Genomic DNA, 21,338 nt, shown 5'->3' with positions numbered 1-21,338 from the left:
GATGCTATAATGTTGAAGACGTAATGGGCGGAGCGTCGGGAACGATTTTCTGTATCCAGCTTTGAGTTCACTCGCGACATGTCTCCTATGAGTTGTACTGGGGTCATGTGAACCTAACAGTTGAATGGAGAGGTCATTAGATGCACCGTCATGACGAATTTAGAAGAGCAGCGTACCATTCCATAGCAGATTAGATCCATGTCGCTATTACTGATGAACGAGGCATCAGAAATGGTATTTGGTTGCAATATATCCTCTGTAACAAAGCCGCCTATTTCTGACTGGACTTCCGGAGCATGCTGCTCGAGATTGTTGAATTCTAACGGGTTTGGCGAAAGATTCCACAAATCGTCCAAGAGGTTGCAGCCATTCGATTCAAAACTTATGAGATCTTCCCATGAAAACTCGCTACTCTCTGATTGCGTATGTACCATCTCATCCCAAGTCTCGTTTCCAAATTGATTTTGACAAAGTCTCTTGTATTGCCGTGGATTAGGAATATTTCCTTCTGGGTTCAACAGAGCCTGCAAAGATGCCATGATGCTTATTCTCCTAGTAACAGTGATATGACCAAGAGTAGAGAATAACTGTCAAGTCAAGTACCCAATTTACCGCGAGACACTTCTTGCGCATGGTAATTTATCACTTTCAATCGCAAGGCTGAACTGACTACGGTCATCATGATGGCTGCCGCTGTCTGCCTCATTGGACGGAATATGCAAGGATGTACAAATCTTGAGGCTGTGATTCAGCCTCGTGTACTGGCGCCTCCAGTTGACCACAAGCTGATGCAAGGCTGATTTTGTAACCGGTGAGAAGCGAAACACTGCCTAGGCACTCAAAGCTTTGTTTCTCGGTGCATAGTACAGTATTCTTGCGTCCCATCGACTAGGTCTGCGTTCCGGAGAATCTTGCTGTTATCTGGAATTGTTAGCACCAGCTCATTCTTACCGTACCACCAGCGCTGTGTCAAATCAAAATCCAACCCATAAATCGTTCAGGGAGGAAATATTTATCATTCTAAACGACCAGAATCCACTGCCAGCCAGCTCCAAAAGGATACCGATACCACCGAACCTGACACTGATCTTCGACAAATGACTCACTCACGAGATATCTTCCAGGAAGCCCTCCAGAAATTCAAGGCACGTCTGAAGGCCGATGAAGAGAAAAAATTCAAGTTCACAACCTTGGACGATGTACGGCGAACGGTGCAACAGATTCAGCAGCAGCAGGAGCGAACAAAGACAATGCAGAATATGACTCGTATAATGGGCTTTCTCGAGGCCGTTGATCAGCTTGGGAAAGTGGTAGACGTATTCCTCAATGCGTCATCCTTCATCGCGTTTGTTTGGGGACCGGTCAAGTTTCTGTTGCTGGTAAGCACGTGCTCTTCGCTTCCAGTCCAACCTTCCACTTTGGTTTTTCAACCACCTGCCTCTCTTTTCTGTTTCCTTTGCACAGTGAATTCCTATTTTAACTCTTATGAATGACACAGGCTGCAAGTACCTGGGCAGAGTCGCTGGACACCCTTCTCGACGCTTACCGGCAGATTGGCGAGCTGATCCCCCAGCTGCTGCAATACAAGGATCTGTTCGAAGAGGATGAGGGCCTGCGCAATATCCTCGGTCACATTTACACCGATATTCTGGAATTTCATCGTAAGGCTCTGCGGAGCTTTGATGGGTCGGGGTGGCGTCATGTTTTTAAAGCAACATGGAAGACCTTCAACGCCACTTTTCGGCACATTCTGGAAGATTTACGACGCCATAGGGACTTTCTTTCGGAGCAAGCCCAGTTGATTCATTACCGCCACTATCGCTCTGACAGACAAATGCTGCAATCCCATGTCCAAAAGTATGAACTGGATAGAGACCGCATATTTGACGAGTTTCGAAGGGGTTATAACAGTCAGAGGGAGCAAGAGTACATCTCGGCTGTTCAGTGGATCTCAGCACCACAAATGATTCTGGATCACGAAGCATTCTGTGAAGTCAGGAAGGAATGCGCCGGCTCTGGTGACTGGATTCTACAGCATCATATCATTCGCGAATGGAGGGACATTGATCCACCGGTGTCATCCATTGTGTGGATGAACGGCATACCCGGCGCTGGTCAGTACTGAAATGACAACGATTCCTGCCTTTCTACATACTTATTGTAATTGGACTATACAGGTAAAACAATTCTAGCATCCACAATTATTCAGGACTGTTTGCGAGATCAATCTGTTACTAGCTATTTCTATTGCAAGGGCTCTGACTCTCAGACAAACACGACTCTCTCGATCTACAAGGGAATTTTGAGCCAACTAATATCGCAGTTTCGAGAACTGGTACCCTATTTCCGTGAGAGACAACAAAAGAGTGGCGATGTGACACTAAGCTCCCTCGAGCTCGCCAAGGGCTTACTTAAGATAGCATTTCAACGGATCCCTAGACAGTGTATTATTATCGATGGTTTGGACGAATGCGAGCCTGTGCACCAGAACCAGATTCTTCCTTTTCTCAAGAAATGTGTTGAAGATTATGATGGTGATGACCCTGGGAAGCTTCGAATTTTGGTAGTCAGTCAAGATACGCCGTCTATTTTTAACTTTTTGAAGACTACAAGCATTATCCGCCTCAAGGCACAGGATAACGAATGCGACATCAGGGCATACGTGAAGAAGCGGGGCAGTATAATTCAGGTCAAGCATGGCCTTGATGACAGTCAGAGAAAAGAGATTGAGGATATGACTTGTATTAGAGCGCGTGGTATGGATTTTGTGTCAGTAACGCTGTTTGACGTGACCAGAATACTAATCAAAAGCAGGCATGTTTCTCTTTGCAAAGCTCGTCATGGGAAACCTAGAGCGTCAGACTCAAAAAAGAAACGTGGTTGGCGAGGAATTGACAAATTTTCCAAACGGACTCGGAGAAGCGTAAGCCGTGCATTCTTTTTAGGCAGGGAACAATACTGATTTGAATTAGATATGAGCGTATCATGAGTCGAATGGAGAGAGATAGCAGCGATGATGAGTTGAAGATGGCAAGAAAGCTTTTGGGCTGGATGGTCTGCGCATGCAGACCGATGAAATGGACTGAAATCCAGGCCGTATTATCTATTTACATGGACAATGAGCAGATAGACTTTGACAGTCTAAAGCTTCGGGTCCATATTCGCGATATCTGCGGATCTTTGGTTCAAGTATTGCCTGGAGAGCGGGTGGAGCTGGTGCATAGTACTGCGAAGATGTATGTTCATGATATCTGCCAGCTAAAGATATTGACCTGCTGAAGCCACAACCATCTAGGCACATCACCGGGTCCAATTATATCTATGAGCCCTTGGTGCAATACCATCTCACATTTTCCTGTCTGGGGTACCTGACCTTTGACTGCTTCACGACAGAGGAGCAAAATGAACTGGATCGTTATGCTCTAGACGGCTACTATGTGCTTCAAGATTATGCGATAGCTGAATGGGCCAACCATTTACTAGCAATGCTCAATTACGGAACCAGTCTAGTGTCAAGCATCACAGACACAGATGTGTCCTTGGATCATTTCAACGACATACTCTCCAGTTTTGTTGACATCTATGAGGTCACAGAGGCTGATGAAGTGGACGAGGCGTGCAAACCATTCGAAGGAAGCCCAGCTCATGATAACCTTCTGAGCTTGTTTGATAATATTAGGCGACACAGAGCAAAAGGGCCCGAGACAAGAAATGATGTAAGCGTCGAGGGGTTACATCGAGCTTTGGTTCGTGTGAGAGGCAGGATCGAGAGCTTAGGGTCCTCCACCAGCCTCACTTCGGAGAAGAAGAAAGCTTTCCAGTCCTATTACGGGGAGAAGGTCTATAAATGCCCCAAGCTGAGGTGTCCATTCTTCTACGAAGGGTTCACGGACGGGAAGACCCGAGACCAGCACGTCAAGCGCCATGATCGTCCATATATCTGCTCCAACTTGGACTGTACTGGGGCACAATTCGGATTTGTCAATGCCAAAGACCTCGAAAAACATACAAAACAATGGCACCCCGAGATCACAGACCTAGAATCAAAATTCAATGAGGTCAAGCCAATAAAGGGTCAAGCCAAGTGGGCATGCAATCTGTGTGATAAGAGATTCACTCGCCGTGGAAACTTGAACAGTCATCTTCTCAATCATACTGGAGAGCGACCGTTCGCATGTCGAGAATGCGGGAGAGCTTTTACGCGAGAGCATGACCGCAGCCGGCATGAGAAAATCCATGAGCGAAGACTTAGGTAGGTCGTCTGCATAGACTAGAATGCAGATCTCAGAAGTTACTAGAACAACCTACGGAGTACATCAATCTTAATTTGACAACCATATCTACTCCACTGCATTCCATGGGCCGCAAGTTTTTTAAAGGTTAAGGTTTATGTTGACTCTAGATCCATATGCTTAAGTTATGGCCTCAATCAGGATGACTAAAGCAATGATAAAATCTTTATTAGTATATAGTAAAGTTAGAACTAGGGCTCAATAAGAACTGCTGTAGGAATACATATTAGGCAAAAAGCCCGAATCCAGAGAAAAATGATCATGGCTGAAGCTATATAGAATGATGCGAGGCGAAGTACAAAGGCGACATGATGCGTTGGGACTACTAACAACGCCCACTAATATTAAACCTATCTTCTCTTTAGCACTAAAATTGCAGTACACTAGGACTATAGTTAAGACTCAAACTCCTCCGCGTCTCCGAAGGCATCAACATCCATCAATCATCATGCCGTTGAGCTCAACCAGGGCCACGCCACCTTGTCATCTTCTCATCAGCACTAAAATTGCAGTGCACATCATGACGACTACGGAGTTCATAGAACCTATTCTTAAGTTTCTCACTAATCTATCTTTGGCATAAACTGCTGCAGGAATATATCTCCCCTTAGGCCCTAAAATTACAGTGCTATGTCTCCCCTCTTATGATTAGTCCACAGAGTACACTGTAGGGATGTCTCTCCTCTTCAACGCTAGAATTGCAGTGCATTTTGTCGCAAGGCAGAACAACTAAGCGGATAGGATATGTCTATCGAAATAGCCAGCATACTTCTGTGGCAAAGTGACAGTCAGGCAAGCACTAACCAACTGGGCCAAAAAGACCACCATGACTAGACCCATGGTCTAATCATATTCTGACTGTATTATATATAGGAGTTCTAGTAAGGTAACTTTCTGGCAACTTCCTAATTATTTCTAGTACTTGGTCTATAGAGCAGAACAATTAATAGTGCTAGAATAATAAAATTATCATAAAATAGCAAGCATTTCGAAATAAACTATATATGATAGCCAAAACTAGACTACTATAGAGCATACGAGGAAAATTCCTCGTACTGACTATTCTATAGTATCCAGTTCACTTAATGTAGGACTTCACCTGTTCTTCTTCTTCTACCTGCATTGCTTCAATAGAACCAAGCATAGGTTGGTCGATACCCGCCGGTCTTGGTGCAGACTCCAATTGATTATTCTTATTCTGTGCAGCCATATATCGCAGGATAGGTTGAAGCTGTTCAGAGTTGGCATGATGGGACTGATTCTGAAGCGCTTGAAGGGTCACTTTAGCTTGCGAGTTTTCCAATAAACCCCTGAGAGTCTCTGGGCTATGAACACCAGCACTCATCGTGGCTCCGGCACCCGCCTCGTTCTTGGATACGTTCAATACAAATTGTGGCTGGGGTGTGTCTGTTCCAAAGATTGCGCAACCCCCCGTGTCGACTCTGTTACTCTCAATGACGATATTGGGTGGTGCAGCATTTGCGATCCTCTGTGCTTGGGCAAGGCTGTCTAGACTTTGTTGGAGGTGCTCGCGATCTTGTTGTAGGACTGCCCTGATCGATTCGTCGGAAGTACTAATCTTTCTCTGTATATCGTCCAGCTGGTCCTGTATGTCTTCTTTCGTGCCGGTGATCGAGTCGTTGAGGTCAGTCATGTCGCTTTGCGTGCGAGAGATATTTTCTCTATTCAAGGACGAATGTTTCAGTAACGGGGCAACAAGCTTCCTTATGATATACTCACAAGTTGATGCAGCTGAAGCTTATACTGAGGGTAGCTTTATAGCTGGCGATCCGCTGTTTCATCTGCTCAAAGTTCTTTCCCTGATACTGCATCTGCAACCAATCTCGGAGACTATTATGGCCGTTTGTCGAATAGCGGGTAGACGTCTTGAGCTTTTCATGCATTTCCTGACATGCATGCAAGCAGCAATCCAACGGTTGACGAAGAGGCTCGAGCCTTTTCGGGTCTTCTGATCTTTCGGCGTGGTTTTTGATAGTCACCAGGAGAGCATCCAGAGAGACCAGATCCGATCTCAGGTCTTTGATGGTTTTTCGCTGGCTTTTGAAACTAGAAATAGCATCGTGTAGTGTATGGCTAGAGTCATAGACGAGGATTGCAAGGCCCAATACGGCAGACGCCGTTCCAAGCGCTTCAGCCATTTCTTGCAGACTTATCAAGTCAGGGGCTCGACTCTATCAAGGAGGACGGGGAGAGGTCCATATCTTTATCAACTACCCGCTTCTCATCTGCAGGAAAGGTCAGCTGCTGTCTACGTGCCATGTCCTGACTGGATGATTGCTTCAGCTGGTCAGCCTCAGCGCTAAAGAAAACACGACGTGGATTTTCAGCCTCGTCTGCCACCAGTTGAAGCCCATAAAGATATCTGGGTGATTTTTTCCACTAGAAGCTTCCACCAAAATCATACCCTCCAGTGAGTCATTGATCAAATTTGTGTGCTCAACAGGCCCCTCAGATATTCTATCAAGCAGTGGTGATCAGAGCAACTACAAACCCCTTGTGATTGCAATATCGTCCGATAGACAACGGTAAGGCTGACCTCATGGCGAACCACATCAACATTCATGGGAATACAGCCGAGGCTGGGGCTACGCAGGTCAATAATATGAGCATGAATACAAGTAAGTCCTTCCAAAAGACTTTCTCGGTGTTTATGGCGCTGACGATGATGAAATCCAGCCTACACTATCCATGAAATTGATCGACTATGTCTTCGCGCCCTGCAATGCCCCCCCGACTCGCTGATTGTTAAGAATCGACTGAAGGAAACTAAGGACAAGTTGCACCTGGAATCAATCAAATGGGTTTTTCAATCGCAAGATTTCCGCAGATGGCGAGACAAAGATGATAGTGGGCTTCTATGGATCAAAGGCGGCCCTGGAAAGGGTAAAACAATGATGTCGATCGGGATCATTGAGCGTCTCTTAGATCAAAGAGAGAATCCTCCTTTGGTCACCTATTTTTTCTGCCAAAATGGCGACAATGAACTCAATACCCTTGGCTCTATATTGAAGGCTCTTATCCTCCGATTGTTCAATCAAAATAAGGGACTGAAAGAATGTCTCCGACGCCACTGGGATACACAAAATAGCCGATTCGAAAAAGATTTGACCTCATGGAGAAATCTCTGGGATATCTTGCAGGAGATATTAGACAAATGCGGAAATCAAAAGGTGTATATCATCATTGATGCTCTAGACGAGTGCCAGGAAGATGGTATTTCCAAATTCCTGACCACTCTCGTTCGAACAGGCCTCCATCACCCTTCTCGCATCAAGTGGCTACTGACCAGCCGGCCATTCAACGATGAAAGGATACTACTGACAGCGGATGATCAAAGGCAACTTAACCTCGAGGTCAATTTGGACCACGTCAAAGGAGCTATTAAAAGCTACATTTCTTTCAAGATGAGAGAACTCGATCGTCTTTGGGAATTGGAACCAGAGGTTCGAGACAACATCGAGGCACAGCTGAATCAAAAAGCAGATGGCACCTATCTCTGGGTCAGTCTGGCTTGTAAGAAACTTGAAGATGTACGCCCGAAAGCAGTGTTGGAGGAGGTTCAAACACTTCTCCCGGGCCTGCAGTCTTTCTATCATGAAGCCCTCATCCAAATCAGTCGGCGAGGCTCCAAGTCCCTACGAATACTTAAAGTGCTGTCGCTGGCCTATCGACCTCTCCACATCCAAGAGTTAGAAAGCGTCACCGGTTTGGCCCAGCAAGATATAGACATCGAGAGACTGTTGTCTGAATGCGAATCCTTTATCAATCTCCGAAATGATTATCTGGAATTTTCACACCAATCTGCGCGCGATTATCTCGGTGGAGGGAAGGCATCAGCCATCCTCAAGCCTTATAAAAGCTATGGACATGAAAAAATTGCTCTCAATTGCGTTTCCTATCTATCGAGAGAACTAAAGGTTAACCTTCTGGACATAAAACTACCTGCCTCAACCTTGGATGACCTTGATGAAAGCCTCCGCCACCTACAGTTAGCTAAGGTGAACTATGCAGCCCATTTTTGGGCACAGCATGTCGAAAAAGCACGAAATACCATTGACATTCAAAGATCTCTTGGAGAAAATGGGGCCGTCAGCAAATTTGTCCAGTCCAGGATTTTGGAATGGCTGGAGTGTTTGAGTTGGTTAGACAGTACATCACTTGCTCTAGATGAGATGCACAGAGTCATGACTATTGCAAAGGTATGTCCATATAATCAATCAAATCATAAAATTATCAAGCATGAAGTGACATAAGGAATTAGGCCAAGTCTCCGTTACTTGCCTTCCTTCAAGATGCAACTCGTTTCTTGCAGCGTCATTCCCATATAATATCACACTGGCCATTGCAAACTTACAGCTCCGCACTCATCTTCAGTCCTAAAGAAAGCCTTGTTCGACAGATGAATATATCCAAGGTTCCCAAGTGGCTCAAGGATCCGCCCTTTCTTGGTGAATCCTGGTCATCCTTGATTCGAACACTCGAAGGTCACGCAGATTTTGTAACAGCAGTGGCATTCTCACATGATGGTCAATCCATTGCGTCGTTATCTGGTGATCGAACCATCAAATTATGGGATGTGAGGACGGGTGGCCTCCAGAGAACCATTCAAAAGGACCCATCAAGTTGGAATGACGGAGTGTTATTTTCGCCAGATGATAAACTTATTTCCTCATACTCCCCTCTCAGCCTTGCCCATATATGGAGTATCGCTTCAGGCAAGCTGCAAATGAAATTTGAAACTCAGGCAGATGACGCGGCGTTCTCATCAGATGGCAAGCATCTCCTCACTATCAAAAACAGTGGGGAGATCTCCGTCCTGGAAGTTTCTACAGGGAAAATTGTACATCGGGTTGCCTCCAGATATGATACTTCTAAAGCGGCCCTTTCACCAAATGGAAAGTACATGGCACTTGGCTTTTCTTCTGGAGATATAAGAATATGCACCATGGATGGGGATGTTCTGAGCATACTTGCAGGACTCGACCAACTATCTCATTTAATCTTCTCACCAGACAGCAAATACATAGGATCTTGGGATATTAATGGTGCCATCAAAGTATGGAACATCGAAACAGGGGATCTTCATCACTCTGTGAGAGGATACCTATTATCTGGTTACTTGTCACTGGCTACGAGCTTTGCGCTTTCTCCATCTGGAAGGCATGCGGTTCTTGGATGTGATAATGGAGACTTGCATTTATGGGATTTAATCTCAGGCACCCTTCAGAAGATCTTACATGGTCACACGAACCGGACTGCGGTACTTTCGTTTTCTCCGGACGGAGAATATGTCGCATCTGGCTCATACGACAAAACGATCAAGTTATGGGCCGTCGCCGGCGACGTTGAACAGACTCGCAATGCCCCCCAAGTCCTCTTCGTTTCCACCAACGGCAACTCGGCTGTGGCCCTGTGCCAAGAAAACAACAGTCTCGTCCTGAGAGACTCTGCAAAGGTCTTGTCCAGCTGGGGGGACCTTCAAGACTTCATGATAACGACAGTGTCATTGGACAGAAGGTTTGTTGCATGGTCGGAAAGGGGAAAAGTCTACCTATACAATACGACTGAAGATTCCTCTATAACTCTTGAAGGGCATGAGTGGAGTTTTGTTAGTTCACTGTCTTTCTCTCCTAATGGATATTATTTCGCATCGAGCTCAGGTAAGGAGGGTCTCAAATTATGGACCACCGAGGGCAATCTTATAAGAAAGCTGGAATCGCCGGATTTCAATGGTGAATGGGCAGAGGCAATTTCCTTTTCGGCAGATGGCAAGTATCTTGCAGCAAGTTTTGAGAAGAAAATTATACTCTGGGATGTTCCAGAACTGCTTGGAGCTCCAAGACTGTTTAGTTTTGGGGGTCCCAGATCCGATTTTCCGCAAACAATCACTCTGCAGCATTACGTGAAAGTGTTAAAATTCTCTTCTGATGGGAGATCTCTCTTGACAGATCAGGGCCTCATCAGCCTTGATGACATTCTGCCTGCCAACCAAAAGACAACTTCAACATCATCATTGGGCGATTTGTGGGTTGGAGATCGGTGGATCTATTTTGGAGAGTCTCCGGTGTTACGACTGCCATCAGACCTATATCGGACACCTTACGATGCACGAGATGGCCATATCGTGATCTCCTCTCGCGATAACCAGGTGTTGGAATTTCATATTGATCGTGTGTCTTTAAAACAGGCCCTCAAGAAGTGAAATTTAATCATGAAATTTGATCATTACCATCTATCCATTGATGGTCAGCCTTAATATAATCCTAGGCATATATATATTATAGTGATGCTAATGGGTATATCTTCTGGAAAGCATCAACAGCCACCATCATTCCACGAGCTCATCCAGAGCCATGCTACCCTGTCATCTCTCCAGCACAAATTGCAGTGTACCATATGGCAGAAATGGCATAGTTAAGTAGGATCGTATGGTAGCTTACTAGGAATACTCTGTCTAAGAGATGCATCCCCTCTTGAACACTAAAATTCCAGTGCATCACTGTTGCTCCTTTGCTCAGCTACCTATTCCAGATACTTATTAGGCACAAACAAGGGCATCGCATCCTCCCAGATGGACGCCGTCAGCACCGTCTTCTCCGACCCATCATACTTCATCTTCAAGATCATCCCGTACGGCTGGAACGTGTTGTCGTACATCTGGCATTCGTCCTGGAAGCCGTACATTCCCGAGTTCCATAGGACGTAGCCATCGTGGGACCAGACGGCACTGAGACATTAGCTGAGTATCCAAATGACATAAATCGAATAGATGAAAGCAATCTTTTTTCTTTTCTCTATAAGAAAGAAGAACTTACTGAGCATCATTTGCCAAACTGTCGGTTAAGCGGGTGAGCTCGGTACCATCAGGGCGAATGGTGTAGATATCGAAGCGGTCGTCGTACCAGCGGTCACCGTAGGCTTCGGTCCAGTTGTTGTTGCGGGTGAAGACGATGCGCTCCCCGTCCGGCGACCAGCCGGGGGTGTTGTCCCAGCCGTCTGTGATGCGGGTGGTCTCGCCCGTGGTGAAGTTCAAAATATGCAGGCCAACGGGGTCGCCCGAGGTGGTGTTCCAGAGGCGGTAGACGATGGCGGTGCCATCCGGGGACCAGGAGGGGAAGCCAGCGTTGTTAACGCCGTCAGTCAGGTTGGTGTAGGAAGAACCGTTGGCAAGGACCTGGAAGATGGCGCCGGGGCTTTCGGCGCGGGTCTCGAACCAGCCGCCGAAGCCTACGACCAGTTCGGTACCGTCTGGGTTCCACGAGGGCTGGTAGGCAGCAGCGCCTTCCCAGTCAAGATCGTCGGCGAGATCGACGGCGTCGAGGGTGTCGACCAGGTCGGTGTACTCGGGCGAAGAGGTGACGAGCGAGCTGTTGGCATCACCAAGCACTTTCTGTGTGATAGCCATGCGAACGGCTTTATCGTTCAGTATGGGGAACACGTCCATGTATCGGTAGTCCCATTCATCGTCGAAGCTGTAGAGCGCCGTCTCGCCGGGGAACTGGTCCCAGTTGGGCACCTCATAGATGACCTTGGACCCGTCGGGTGACCACCAGGCGTTGCGCAGGTTGGTGACATTGAAGGCGGCGTGCGTCGCGTCAGGGCTCGTGTAGCCGATGCCCTGGTCGGGAACGTCGCCTTTGAGGACGTAACCGATATTGCTGCTGTTACCGATGTACTGCTGGTTGACTTTGAGGTAATCGGCCGTCGTCAGCTGGACAACGTCGCTGCCCGTCGACACGTCCACACTGTAGATCTGCGAGGTCACGCCGGCCTGCATGCCCGTCTCACCGTGAGCATCATATGTGTCTTCTGTTGTCAGATTTGAGTAGATGATCAGGCTGCCATCAGGAGACCACCGGGGGGTGGTAAGCGAATAGCCTTCCTCGCGGATGATCAGACGGAAATCGCTGCCATCGGCGCGAATAATATAGACACCCAGGCTCTGGGTATGCTCCCAGCCCACGCCCTCGCTGTGGCCTGTCCAGTCGGTGTCCCGATCCGAACTGAAGGCAATCCACTCGCCATCGGGGGACCAGGAGGGGCGGAAATGGCCGCTTGGCCAGACATTATTGCTGCGGGTCGAGGCAGTATCAGTCAAGTTACGGGACTCGCCCGTCTCAAGGTCCTTGACCCAGATGTTGGTGGTGTAGTTGCCCATCATGGACACGTAGGCCAACTTGGTGCCATCCGGCGAGAGGGAGCCGGCATCTTCGATCCAGTCCGTCTGGACCAGGGCCTCCAACCCGGTTCCGTCAGGCTTGATGCGGTAGATATCGGATTGACCGAACGCCCGGCGCTCGCTAGTAAAGACAATCCATTCGCCGTCGGGCGACCACGAGGCATGGTAGTCAAACGGATTCGACTGATCTCCCATCAGCGTCTTGTTGTTACTGCCGTCGGCATCAGCAATGTATAGCTGGGATCCCATGGGTCCGATACGGTTCACTACCAGACAGATATATCAGTCAATGGGTGTCTTCGGCAAGGGAATGGGATGTAAAGACTGCTTGCTCACTGTAGAAGATGCCCTTCTTGCCGTCGACAGCCTCACGACGTGTGTACGCCTGGGAAGAGCCTGCGTCCACAGAACGCTCAGCGTACGGGCATCCCCGAGGAATGACGGGGTTCTCATCAGCAGCAGCACGCCTGGCCTTGGAATAGGGACACCCGGCGGCCACAGGGCCAGCCATGAGGCCTAGAAGGATGGCGGGGGAGACACGCATCTTCGGTAGGCTGGGTGAGGGAGTGAGTGAGGGAGAAAGGCAGGCAGGTTGGTTTTCGTCTTCCACTCTAGTCCTCGTCTAGGAAAGGTATCGATTTAAATAGTTGTGCCGTCTCCGGCCCCCCCTCAACTTCCCTCAACCCCTCTCTTCTTCTCCTGCTCCCTCCCACTCTCTTCCACTCTCTTCCAGCGTATTGTCAAGAGTTTCGACATCCTTGGTCCGACGTACTCCTCCCGCCAAGAGTTTGGATAGATGCTAGCACGCTGTTGCCCACCACCGAGCATCCAGACGACGCAAGTTTGATTGGGATCTGCAGGGGAGTGGTCAGCCTATGGACGCCGAGAAAGACAGACGCTGATGAATCATTCCCTACAGAAAACCCTGTCGCCAAGCCCAGCAGCCCGCCTCTCTCTCTCCTCTAGGAAAGTGGCGGGGAGATCACGGAGCGTGCCGCCGTTGCAGGAACAGATCGTGAAGAAGGAGGAGGGGCGAGACCCGTGGGCAGGATTAGCAATATCATCTCTGTGAGCTGCGTACGGAGTCGCAGTGCCCTGGGGGTAATAATTCCGGTTTGATCTAAAGTGTGCCCTCGTCTCCTCATCCCCACCCAGCTTCAAGCGCTCACAGATGATGATTGGGCCGCGTGGTCTATCGTGGCATCAGGGATCGACCCCATGCTGACTTCACAAAGGTTATTAGTGCTCTAGTTACTCCCTCGTTGCGCGTCCTGTCGGAGTTTATTCTGAATCCGAGGCTGAAGAGCTGCTGAAACTACTGAAGATGTGACGCCAAGACCATGACTGCCAACCATCATGTATATTGAATGCTTATAACCCCTCCCCTGCGAGGAAGACGCGCTGACAGAAAACAAGGCTTTGTCCACAGACTGGTGGCGCTAATATGCAAGCCACACCTTTCTTAGCCGAACGTACTTAATTTATCAGTCAGTCAGTGATAACCAATTAGTCAATTGTGGCCTAAACCGCTCTGCACACGGAGCATATTCAGGATCCGCCCCGCGACGAGCGGATCCTCTGGATACCCTTTCTTGGCGGGGTTTGAGCCCTTCAGGAACGGAGAATTGGAGTATTAGGACTAGTAAGTAGTCCTAGTACTAGGACGGACAAATCATCCTGCAGATGGCTTGCGGGGTTTGCTTCGAATTGCACTTCCAGCCTAAGGTTAAGAGTAGATATACTTGCTAAAGACCCCTGGGACAGTGTAACCTTCCAGGATTATATCATTGACTACCAGAAAAAGACAGGCACGCAGACAGACAGACAGACAGACAGACAGACACTTAATCAGATCAGGGGAAATGCAATACCACCTTATGATAATGCTGACGAAAGCCCTGCAGCATCTCAAGCAGGGGAAGACGCATGCACATGCCTAACCTGGGATTTGTGTCAGATTATATCCGAGGTCCAAGATAGATATTGCCATATCCCACCCATCAAAATATATATATGGCGATATCATAGCACTGTTCTCACTGTAAGAAAGAGGCACCTGGAGTATACGAATACACTCTAGCTACCTATAAGTGGCTACAGTCAATGTCAGACAAAGAACGAGCACCAATAAAGTGGTAAGCGAAAGATGAGCCAGGAGAACTTTAATTTACTATCTTATTAGTCGCCACCCCTAAATCCTTCTCTAGCATGTCTACCACCGCAAGACTGTTGGTCGAATACGCCGCCTGTAATGCATTCCCGCAGTAGCCGCCCTGCATGTGTACATCTGCGCCAGCCTGCAGCAACCTATTCACAATCTCGACATGGCCGCCCCTGGCAGCCGCTTGAAGGGCTGTATGGTAGTAACCCCCCCGTGGCGTTCACTTGTGCACCGCGCGCCAAAAGGGTGTCGACGAGCTGCTCGTGGCCGTACCGCGACGCGGCCTGTAACACTGTCCCGAACTGTCCCGCAATGATATTCACATCTGCGCCGGCGACATTATAGTCTGCGCCCTTTGTGAGCAACAAGTGGAATATGCTCGAGTTCTTTTCCGAGCAGGCTGCATGGAGGGCAGTGCAGAACAAGCCACCGCGGATGTTGACGTCGGCGCCACGCTCGAGTAGCACGCGAACGACGTCTTCACGGCCGCTATATGCGGCGCCAGCTAGCGCAGAGCCGTGCATGCCGCCAACTGCGTTGATGTCGGCGCCGTCATTTGCGAGGAGCGTGCGGACTATACTTGGTAGATCAAGCTCTGACTGACGCAAAGTATAACGGGCTGCCAATGGTGTGTAGACTCGAGATTCCTCTGGGAGAAAAATACCGAACCAGTAGTGGAAGGCTTGCGTATTCGGATCGAGCAGCTGGAGAGCCATCGGGCGGATTCTCTCTTGCGATTCTTCGGAAACGAGTCGCACGTGGGTTGGCCATTCGTCTACAGCGTATTCCAGCAAGGGAAACGAAGCGTTCAATTGACTAGTGTCGCTATCCAAGCAATATCCTGGATTATACACTTGGTCAAAGGAAAGCAGGTATGTCAGACACCTCTCTGCCATCGCAAGATGGGACTGATGACTCGAGAGCAAATTGGCTTGCTGGGCCCTTATGGATTCTATCCGACAGGAGGAACTCCCGGACAGAGTGGTGCGCGAGTCGAACACATTTGTTGTTTAAGAGAGTGACCAGACTAGAACAGATTGCTAGCGCTTCTTCGGGCTCAAAGAGCCGGTCGATGTCGATAAATATGCTCGTCCCCGGCTTGATAGCAATCATCTCGGCCAGCTCGTGGAGATGGACCGGGACCAGCGGAAAAAGTAAGAAACTGCGATGCCGTCAGGGCTAGGGGATGTGACTTTTCCGTGATTCTGCATAGGATTCGATCGTAGGTCTCCTCCAGGTCTTTAGGTAAAGACTGGAGGGTTTTGCGCACAGCTGACGGAGTCAGACAGGTACGTAAAGTGTCCAACTGACAAGCAGCCCATCGAAACCTAACTCGTTCCTGTTAGACAATTCATCAGGAAAGAAGGTCTACAAAACTGACATTCCATTGGAGTTTTGGACAAGAACACGCTCAATCTCCTCCTTGAGCGCAGGCGGTCGTCTTCTCAACTTGGCGTCGGTCATGAGAACCCGCCGTACGAGCGTTTCAATGTCATGGCGCACGTTATGCCCACCGACAATAATATTTTGGGTCGCCAAAGGCCCCAAAAAAATTTGGATATCTCGCTCCATTCGGCTTGTCACGAGAAGGTTTGTGGTTGGCCCACTCTGTGTCGCTATCCTCGACAAGAGATCAAGTACGTCATCCCACTCTCCACATTTGTCCAAAGCATCGATAATGATATAGGTTCATTCTGGCCGTTTCAAGAGCGTGAATAGAGTTTCAACCAATTGATCGGTTGTCGGCTCTTGTCCGCGTTTGCTTCTGTTTTGATACAATTCCTGAACATCGGCTGGGAGCGTGTCGTATTGGCGAGAAAGCTGTGCCAGAATAGACCTCACAAAGCTGACCATCGTTTGTCGCTCGCGTTCGCCAAAGTCAAAGTAATAGTATATGCAAGCTGGTTTTGGTTCGGCATGCTTACGGCAGATTTTCTGGACATTTTCGATGATGGTCGAGCAAAGTACTGGCGGGATGGAATAAGCATGTACGCAAAGTGAAAACCGGCTGACCTGAACAATCTAACAGACCTGTCTTCCCGGCACCAGGTATTCCATGGATCCACATAAACTCCATTGAATTTGCTAACCACATTTTCATCTCCGTCGATTCAACTAACCAGTCTCCAGTGGTTGGTTCATGTTTTGCCCGAGCGGCACGGTGTCGCTCAGACACATCAATAGGAGAAAGCCAATCCAGGACCTTGTTTTGCTCGCCCGCTGTCCTAGTTAGTTCTAGAGACTGTCGAAAAAAATAGAAGAACTGACCGTTACGGATCAAAGTCAGACTTTGGAAGTCTTCCTGGATTTTCCTCGTGTCTTGTTGTATCTCTCGGGATAGGGCTCTGTATTCATTCATCGGGATCAGACATGCATTTGAAGATGGTAAGTATCAGAGGCAAACATACAGATGATCTAACGCGAGTCCAGTTGCCAGCAGACTCCTCATATTCCTCACAGTCATCATGATCTCGCGGGCCTCCTCCATTTGAAAGGGCCAAGTCAGCCTCGTCCCCAAGCGCCTCAAAGCACTGGCACGCTTCGTATCCGGGCCAAATCTGTCCTCCAGGTCCCTCAGAAGCGTTTCCAACATGCCCAACGCTCCATCATTCACCGCCATCTCCTACAGCTGGCGGTTCCATACTGTTTCCCAGGCCGCGATTTCGACGAGACCCGACAGCAGCACGCGCGTGGCGCTCAGTTCGATGGAAATATCACGGATTTCCTTCGTGGAAGGAAGAAGCTATGGCGGACAGGAGATCGATAACGGTGCCCAGGAGCTAAAGGACAGCGATCACGCTGGCGCTGAGGCTGAGAGGATCCATGGTAAACAAACTCGCGGTCTAGTCCTGATCTGCAAACATCTCAACTCGGTCAGCAGTCCTCCTTCCATCTTGAGATATTAGAAACAAAAAGGAAAAAAAATCACCTTGCAGTCATCGCGGGTTGCCTAGTGGGGGTGAGGGGTTGACACTGCGCCATGGCTGATCGACAACCCTGCAGGCAGCCTCCAGGAGACCCATTTGTATTCATATGTTGTAGTAGTTCTCTATATAGACAGAGAAGGCAATGTCCCTTTCTATAATAGTGTTTCGAGATTGTGTCAGTTAAACAAGATAGATCGGTTGATACCTTGACAGACTTGTTTGCACTGCAGTTCAGGCTGGTAACGAAGCCTTTTGAAGACTGTAGCTTCTATAAATATAATTAAACCATCTTAGCAAATGCCAGGGAGCTCTGTCCAGCTAAGTAGCATGTATCATTGCTCAAATCGCAGTGCTCAGTCTCTGCAAGTAGTTGCTCTGTAGTGACTGTAAGCTTCCAACGACCTTCTCTCTCTAATTCAAAAAACCCCCAGCACGTGTTTGTCGTCAGCTGACCGAGACAGAGTCACTGCTCGCTGCTGGCTCCCCTTTTATGTTCTCTCGCTTGTTTTTCCGCCACCCACAAGGAAGATCAGGCATTCAGTAAGACAGCCAGTTCAAGGGTCATCTATTGGTCCATTGTGTTATTATATTGTGCTACAACAACGCTGATTTGATGTGTAGGGAACCGATGCATTCCACTTGACAGGTCAACTCATCGCACGCATCGATCGTCACCGCCAGCTACCTCTGCGCAACACCACCTCCAACCGATGAGACAGGTGCCCAAAGGATGTATAATTGCGGAGAAACGAAGACTAGCCCGGGTCATACTGTACGGAATACGGAGTGTTTGTTTCCATACTACAGTGCGGAGATAGAACAATGCCGAAGCCAGGCGCCCAGCCTGTGGGGACGTGTTGCTTTTCAGGGGGGACGAGGATCCAACCTTCGGCTTTTCGGGCGTATCGGGTGTTCTTTCATGCTGAGATCATGGGCGGGGGGAGGAGATAAGTGCCGCTGTTTCGAAAATTGTGTTACATAAGAAGAGACAGCCCAACTGATTGGCAGAAACAGACTCATGACGGTGCTGGGGGTCAGATCCTGATAAAGGCTTCGTCGCGCTGTGTTTAAGATTTGATTTTCCACTGTCGCACAACTGCAACCGTCACACGTGGGTGATAACGTCGTCAACCATGACGGCTGTTTCCGAGATCGAAACCGTCCAGGATCGTCCTCTGGGAAATACAGACAACAGCAGCCCGCCAGAACCTCGGCCGCAACAAGAAAAATCCACTCAGGGGGATGGACCGCCCGACGGTGGGCTGGTGGCCTGGCTGCAGGTCATCGGTGGATTCATGCTGTTCTTCAATACCTGGGGGATGTTGAACACTTTCGGCGTGTTCCAGACGTACTATGAGTCTGGCGAGCTCTTCCAGGCCTCCTCGTCCAACATTTCCTGGATCGGCTCGCTCCAGTCCTGCTGCCTGTTGCTGACGGGCTTGTTGTCAGGCCCGGTTCTTGACCGCGGCTACCTGCGCATCCTGCTCGTGTTCGGTACCTTTTTCGTCACTTTCAGCTTGATGATGCTCTCCGTGTGCCGTACATACTGGGAGGCACTCATCTGCCAAGGCGTGATTCTTGGTATCGGCGGAGGCTGTCTGTTCGTCCCTGCCGTCGCCGTCCTCCCCATGTATTTCCGATCAAAGCTAGCGACCGCGATGGGGCTAGCAGCCTCCGGCTCGTCCACGGGCGGTATCATCTATCCGATTGTCTTCTATCGTCTGGTCCCGCGCATCGGCTTCTCCTGGGCGGTTCGCGTGCTCGGTTTCATGGCACTGGGCACTTTGCTGATCCCGCTCGCCGTCATGCGCCTGCGCGTCAAACCCGCCAAGCCTCGTGCGATACTGGACTGGTCCACCTTCACCGACCTCCATTTCATGATCCTCATCGGAGCCTTTGTTATTGGCTACGCGGGCCTGTACGTCGGGCTCTTCTACCTAAGCTATTTCGGCGAGGCCACCGGGATCACCAACGAATCGCTGTCCTTCTACCTGGTGCCCATCCTGAATGCCGGGTCCGTCTTCGGCCGTACACTGCCCAACATCTTGGCGGACAAGATCGGCCCGTTGAACGTAGTCGCCCCGGGCACGATGATCGTCTCCATCGTGTTGTTCAGCTTACTCGCCGTGAAGAGTGCCGCGAGCCTGGTCGTGTGCGTCGTCTTCTTCGGGTTCTTCTCCGGCATCTACGTCGCCTTACCCGCCGTCTGCTTCGTCGCGCTCACCCACGACAAGAGCAAGATTGGCACCCGGATCGGCATGGGGATGGCTATGCTCGGGCTGGGAGTGCTCATGGGCGGTCCAGGCGGCGGCGGCATCCAACAGAGCCGTGACAATGGGATGGACTTTACCGGCACCTGGATCTACGCCGGAGCCACGACCATGGCCTGTTCGATTATACTATTCATCCTGAGGTTCATGAAAGCCGGCTTCGAAATGGTCAGGTGTTAGATTTTTGGAATTCATATTTGGTCTACTTCCTCTATATATTATACAGGCACATATGCGGGGGGGGATCGTTTAGCGATGGGTTATTGCATTAAGCAACTTTCTACATATAGTCTAGAGATATGAAAATAATATTTATTACCAAGGATAAGTCTCGCAACTTCTACCTTTAGTCATAGCATGTTTCAGTTCGCTATCTACTAGTAGTCGTCATACCCACTTATCAGAATGATACAAAATCTGCTGGAAAAGGATTCCCTTGTATGAAACCATATCAAATTCACCTCAGCGAGTATCTTGAGCATTTATGGGAAAGTAAAATAAACGAAGATTCCTTCTCGTCGGTGAGTCGAGTCAATGAGTTCAAGACCTGTTCGTTGACTGTACCATTCACACTGGAGATTATCTATTCCGATCCTCACGCGCTCGAAGCGCAATATTTTTATAAGGTTAACCCTTGCCTCTTTATCCCAGCTCACTCGTGCAGCTTTCTGTGTGACATGTCCAAGACTGTCTAACCTCCCTGCACTGACTATAATCTCAAGGCAGTGACGCAGAGATGAAGCAAGGATATGTTGGGGGTTTCCAAAGCTGTAAATGTATGTCAAATCAGCAGACTTGTTCCCCCAATCAATGCTACTTCATCGTTCTCAACTGCTCAGATACTCCGTTCATGATAGTCATCGTGTGATTGGAAGGCGAAGCAGTCGAAGAAATTAAGGCCAGGGTCTGGCTCGGGTTACTCTGCGTAGCTGAAGATATAAATCTGTCCACCTGATTCTTCATGACGAATACTCGACGATCTAGGCTGCGAATGAATAGGAAAGGATAAGAGAGAGACTGGGAGTGACAAGGATTCGAGTGAATGTGTTACGCCGAGGTGCATGTGCAGATGTTAGGGGGGTTATTGATCATTGCCCAGAAAGGCAGGAGGGGTAGTAGTCCTGGGCAGCTGGTCAGCTGAGGTCAGGTGATGCCTAGTGTCGGCCTGAGGCCTGAATCTTTAGTTAGGTGAGAGGTCCGATTCCTCAAGTCTCATACAGTTCCTGTTGTACAACTTCACTTCACCTCCGACTCGGTTTTGATTCTGAATCTGAATCCTGTGGAGTGCCTGGTGGGGGGCAGGGGTCCAATCCTACCCCCACCTCGACCATTTTGTGTCATCCTCCAAGCCTTCAAGACTTCAAGTGCGTGGATAATGACTCCCTGTCCACTAACAAAGCCATTTTTGCAATGCTATCGGCTAAACACTCCAGGGTAATGATGATTCCGCCCTCGCATCAAGGCTACTGCCTGCAGGATCGAACCATG

General features: G+C 49.0%; 9 protein-coding genes across 9 annotated transcripts; 4 read left to right on the top strand and 5 right to left on the bottom strand.

The window, feature by feature from the left end:
- Window positions 1-1,097: 1,097 nt before the first annotated feature.
- Window positions 1,098-4,344, top strand: ASPZODRAFT_103600 (hypothetical protein; the record flags this gene model as incomplete). The annotated part of the gene is made up of 6 exons (XM_022720841.1): window positions 1,098-1,387; window positions 1,507-2,114; window positions 2,178-2,756; window positions 2,815-2,923; window positions 2,973-3,236; window positions 3,296-4,344. 6 exons carry the CDS (start codon window positions 1,098-1,100, stop codon window positions 4,254-4,256), a joined length of 2,811 nt encoding a protein of 936 aa, XP_022577720.1. The 3' UTR covers window positions 4,257-4,344.
- Window positions 4,345-5,340: 996 nt separating this feature from the next.
- Window positions 5,341-6,451, bottom strand: ASPZODRAFT_169523 (hypothetical protein; the record flags this gene model as incomplete). Its single annotated transcript, XM_022726895.1, has 2 exons — window positions 5,341-5,974; window positions 6,033-6,451. 2 exons carry the CDS (start codon window positions 6,449-6,451, stop codon window positions 5,371-5,373), a joined length of 1,023 nt encoding a protein of 340 aa, XP_022577719.1. The 3' UTR covers window positions 5,341-5,370.
- A 401-nt stretch (window positions 6,452-6,852) lies between these two features.
- Window positions 6,853-10,515, top strand: ASPZODRAFT_169522 (hypothetical protein; the record flags this gene model as incomplete). The annotated part of the gene is made up of 3 exons (XM_022726894.1): window positions 6,853-6,931; window positions 6,990-8,512; window positions 8,575-10,515. 3 exons carry the CDS (start codon window positions 6,853-6,855, stop codon window positions 10,513-10,515), a joined length of 3,543 nt encoding a protein of 1,180 aa, XP_022577718.1.
- A 229-nt stretch (window positions 10,516-10,744) lies between these two features.
- Window positions 10,745-13,471, bottom strand: ASPZODRAFT_123889 (hypothetical protein). The gene is made up of 4 exons (XM_022721377.1): window positions 13,410-13,471; window positions 12,829-13,346; window positions 11,129-12,758; window positions 10,745-11,040 (listed from the first exon to the last, which is right to left on the bottom strand). The coding sequence occupies exons 2-4, from the start codon at window positions 13,034-13,036 to the stop codon at window positions 10,836-10,838; spliced, it is 2,043 nt and encodes a 680-aa protein (XP_022577717.1). The 5' UTR covers window positions 13,037-13,346; window positions 13,410-13,471; the 3' UTR covers window positions 10,745-10,835.
- A 1,541-nt stretch (window positions 13,472-15,012) lies between these two features.
- Window positions 15,013-15,219, bottom strand: ASPZODRAFT_45021 (hypothetical protein; the record flags this gene model as incomplete). The annotated part of the gene is made up of 1 exon (XM_022728362.1): window positions 15,013-15,219. A coding segment is annotated over one exon (207 nt), but the record flags the coding sequence as incomplete, so codon positions are not given.
- Window positions 15,220-15,629: 410 nt separating this feature from the next.
- On the bottom strand, window positions 15,630-16,399 carry ASPZODRAFT_1172467 (hypothetical protein). Its single transcript, XM_022721169.1, has 2 exons — window positions 16,035-16,399; window positions 15,630-15,981 (listed from the first exon to the last, which is right to left on the bottom strand). The coding sequence occupies exons 1-2, from the start codon at window positions 16,223-16,225 to the stop codon at window positions 15,711-15,713; spliced, it is 462 nt and encodes a 153-aa protein (XP_022577715.1). The 5' UTR covers window positions 16,226-16,399; the 3' UTR covers window positions 15,630-15,710.
- On the bottom strand, window positions 15,920-17,128 carry ASPZODRAFT_1172448 (hypothetical protein). Its single transcript, XM_022721168.1, has 3 exons — window positions 16,685-17,128; window positions 16,035-16,620; window positions 15,920-15,981 (listed from the first exon to the last, which is right to left on the bottom strand). Exons 1-2 carry the CDS (start codon window positions 17,010-17,012, stop codon window positions 16,343-16,345), a joined length of 606 nt encoding a protein of 201 aa, XP_022577714.1. The 5' UTR covers window positions 17,013-17,128; the 3' UTR covers window positions 15,920-15,981; window positions 16,035-16,342.
- A 116-nt stretch (window positions 17,129-17,244) lies between these two features.
- Window positions 17,245-18,294, top strand: ASPZODRAFT_19607 (hypothetical protein; the record flags this gene model as incomplete). The annotated part of the gene is made up of 2 exons (XM_022727432.1): window positions 17,245-17,526; window positions 18,202-18,294. 2 exons carry the CDS (start codon window positions 17,245-17,247, stop codon window positions 18,292-18,294), a joined length of 375 nt encoding a protein of 124 aa, XP_022577713.1.
- A 33-nt stretch (window positions 18,295-18,327) lies between these two features.
- Window positions 18,328-20,175, top strand: ASPZODRAFT_136401 (hypothetical protein). Its single transcript, XM_022724058.1, has one exon. It carries the CDS (start codon window positions 18,714-18,716, stop codon window positions 20,028-20,030), a length of 1,317 nt encoding a protein of 438 aa, XP_022577712.1. The 5' UTR covers window positions 18,328-18,713; the 3' UTR covers window positions 20,031-20,175.
- Window positions 20,176-21,338: the final 1,163 nt, after the last annotated feature.

This window comes from Penicilliopsis zonata (genome assembly GCF_001890105.1).
Source record: "Penicilliopsis zonata CBS 506.65 unplaced genomic scaffold ASPZOscaffold_20, whole genome shotgun sequence".
Lineage (NCBI taxonomy): Eukaryota > Fungi > Ascomycota > Eurotiomycetes > Eurotiales > Aspergillaceae > Penicilliopsis > Penicilliopsis zonata.
Note: the sequence above shows the minus strand (reverse complement) of the source record. Positions and strands in the feature narration are given on the sequence as shown.

Excerpts from the sequence above, each read along its gene's own strand:
- ASPZODRAFT_123889 (XM_022721377.1), bottom strand. The coding sequence starts at position 13,036 with ATGCGTGTCTCCCCCGCCATCCTTCTAGGCCTCATGGCTGGCCCTGTG. Across the intron at positions 12,759-12,828 it reads CAAGAAGGGCATCTTCTACA|TGAACCGTATCGGACCCATG; the intron begins GTGAGCAAGCAG and ends TCTGTCTGGTAG. Across the intron at positions 11,041-11,128 it reads AGTTTGGCAAATGATGCTCA|TGCCGTCTGGTCCCACGATG; the intron begins GTAAGTTCTTCT and ends CTAATGTCTCAG.
- ASPZODRAFT_1172467 (XM_022721169.1), bottom strand. The coding sequence starts at position 16,225 with ATGGAGCGAGATATCCAAATTTTTTTGGGGCCTTTGGCGACCCAAAAT. Across the intron at positions 15,982-16,034 it reads GTCCAAAACTCCAATGGAAT|GTTTCGATGGGCTGCTTGTC; the intron begins GTCAGTTTTGTA and ends GGAACGAGTTAG.
- ASPZODRAFT_1172448 (XM_022721168.1), bottom strand. The coding sequence starts at position 17,012 with ATGAATGAATACAGAGCCCTATCCCGAGAGATACAACAAGACACGAGG. Across the intron at positions 16,621-16,684 it reads ACCTGGTGCCGGGAAGACAG|TACTTTGCTCGACCATCATC; the intron begins GTCTGTTAGATT and ends CCATCCCGCCAG.
- ASPZODRAFT_136401 (XM_022724058.1), top strand. The coding sequence starts at position 18,714 with ATGACGGCTGTTTCCGAGATCGAAACCGTCCAGGATCGTCCTCTGGGA.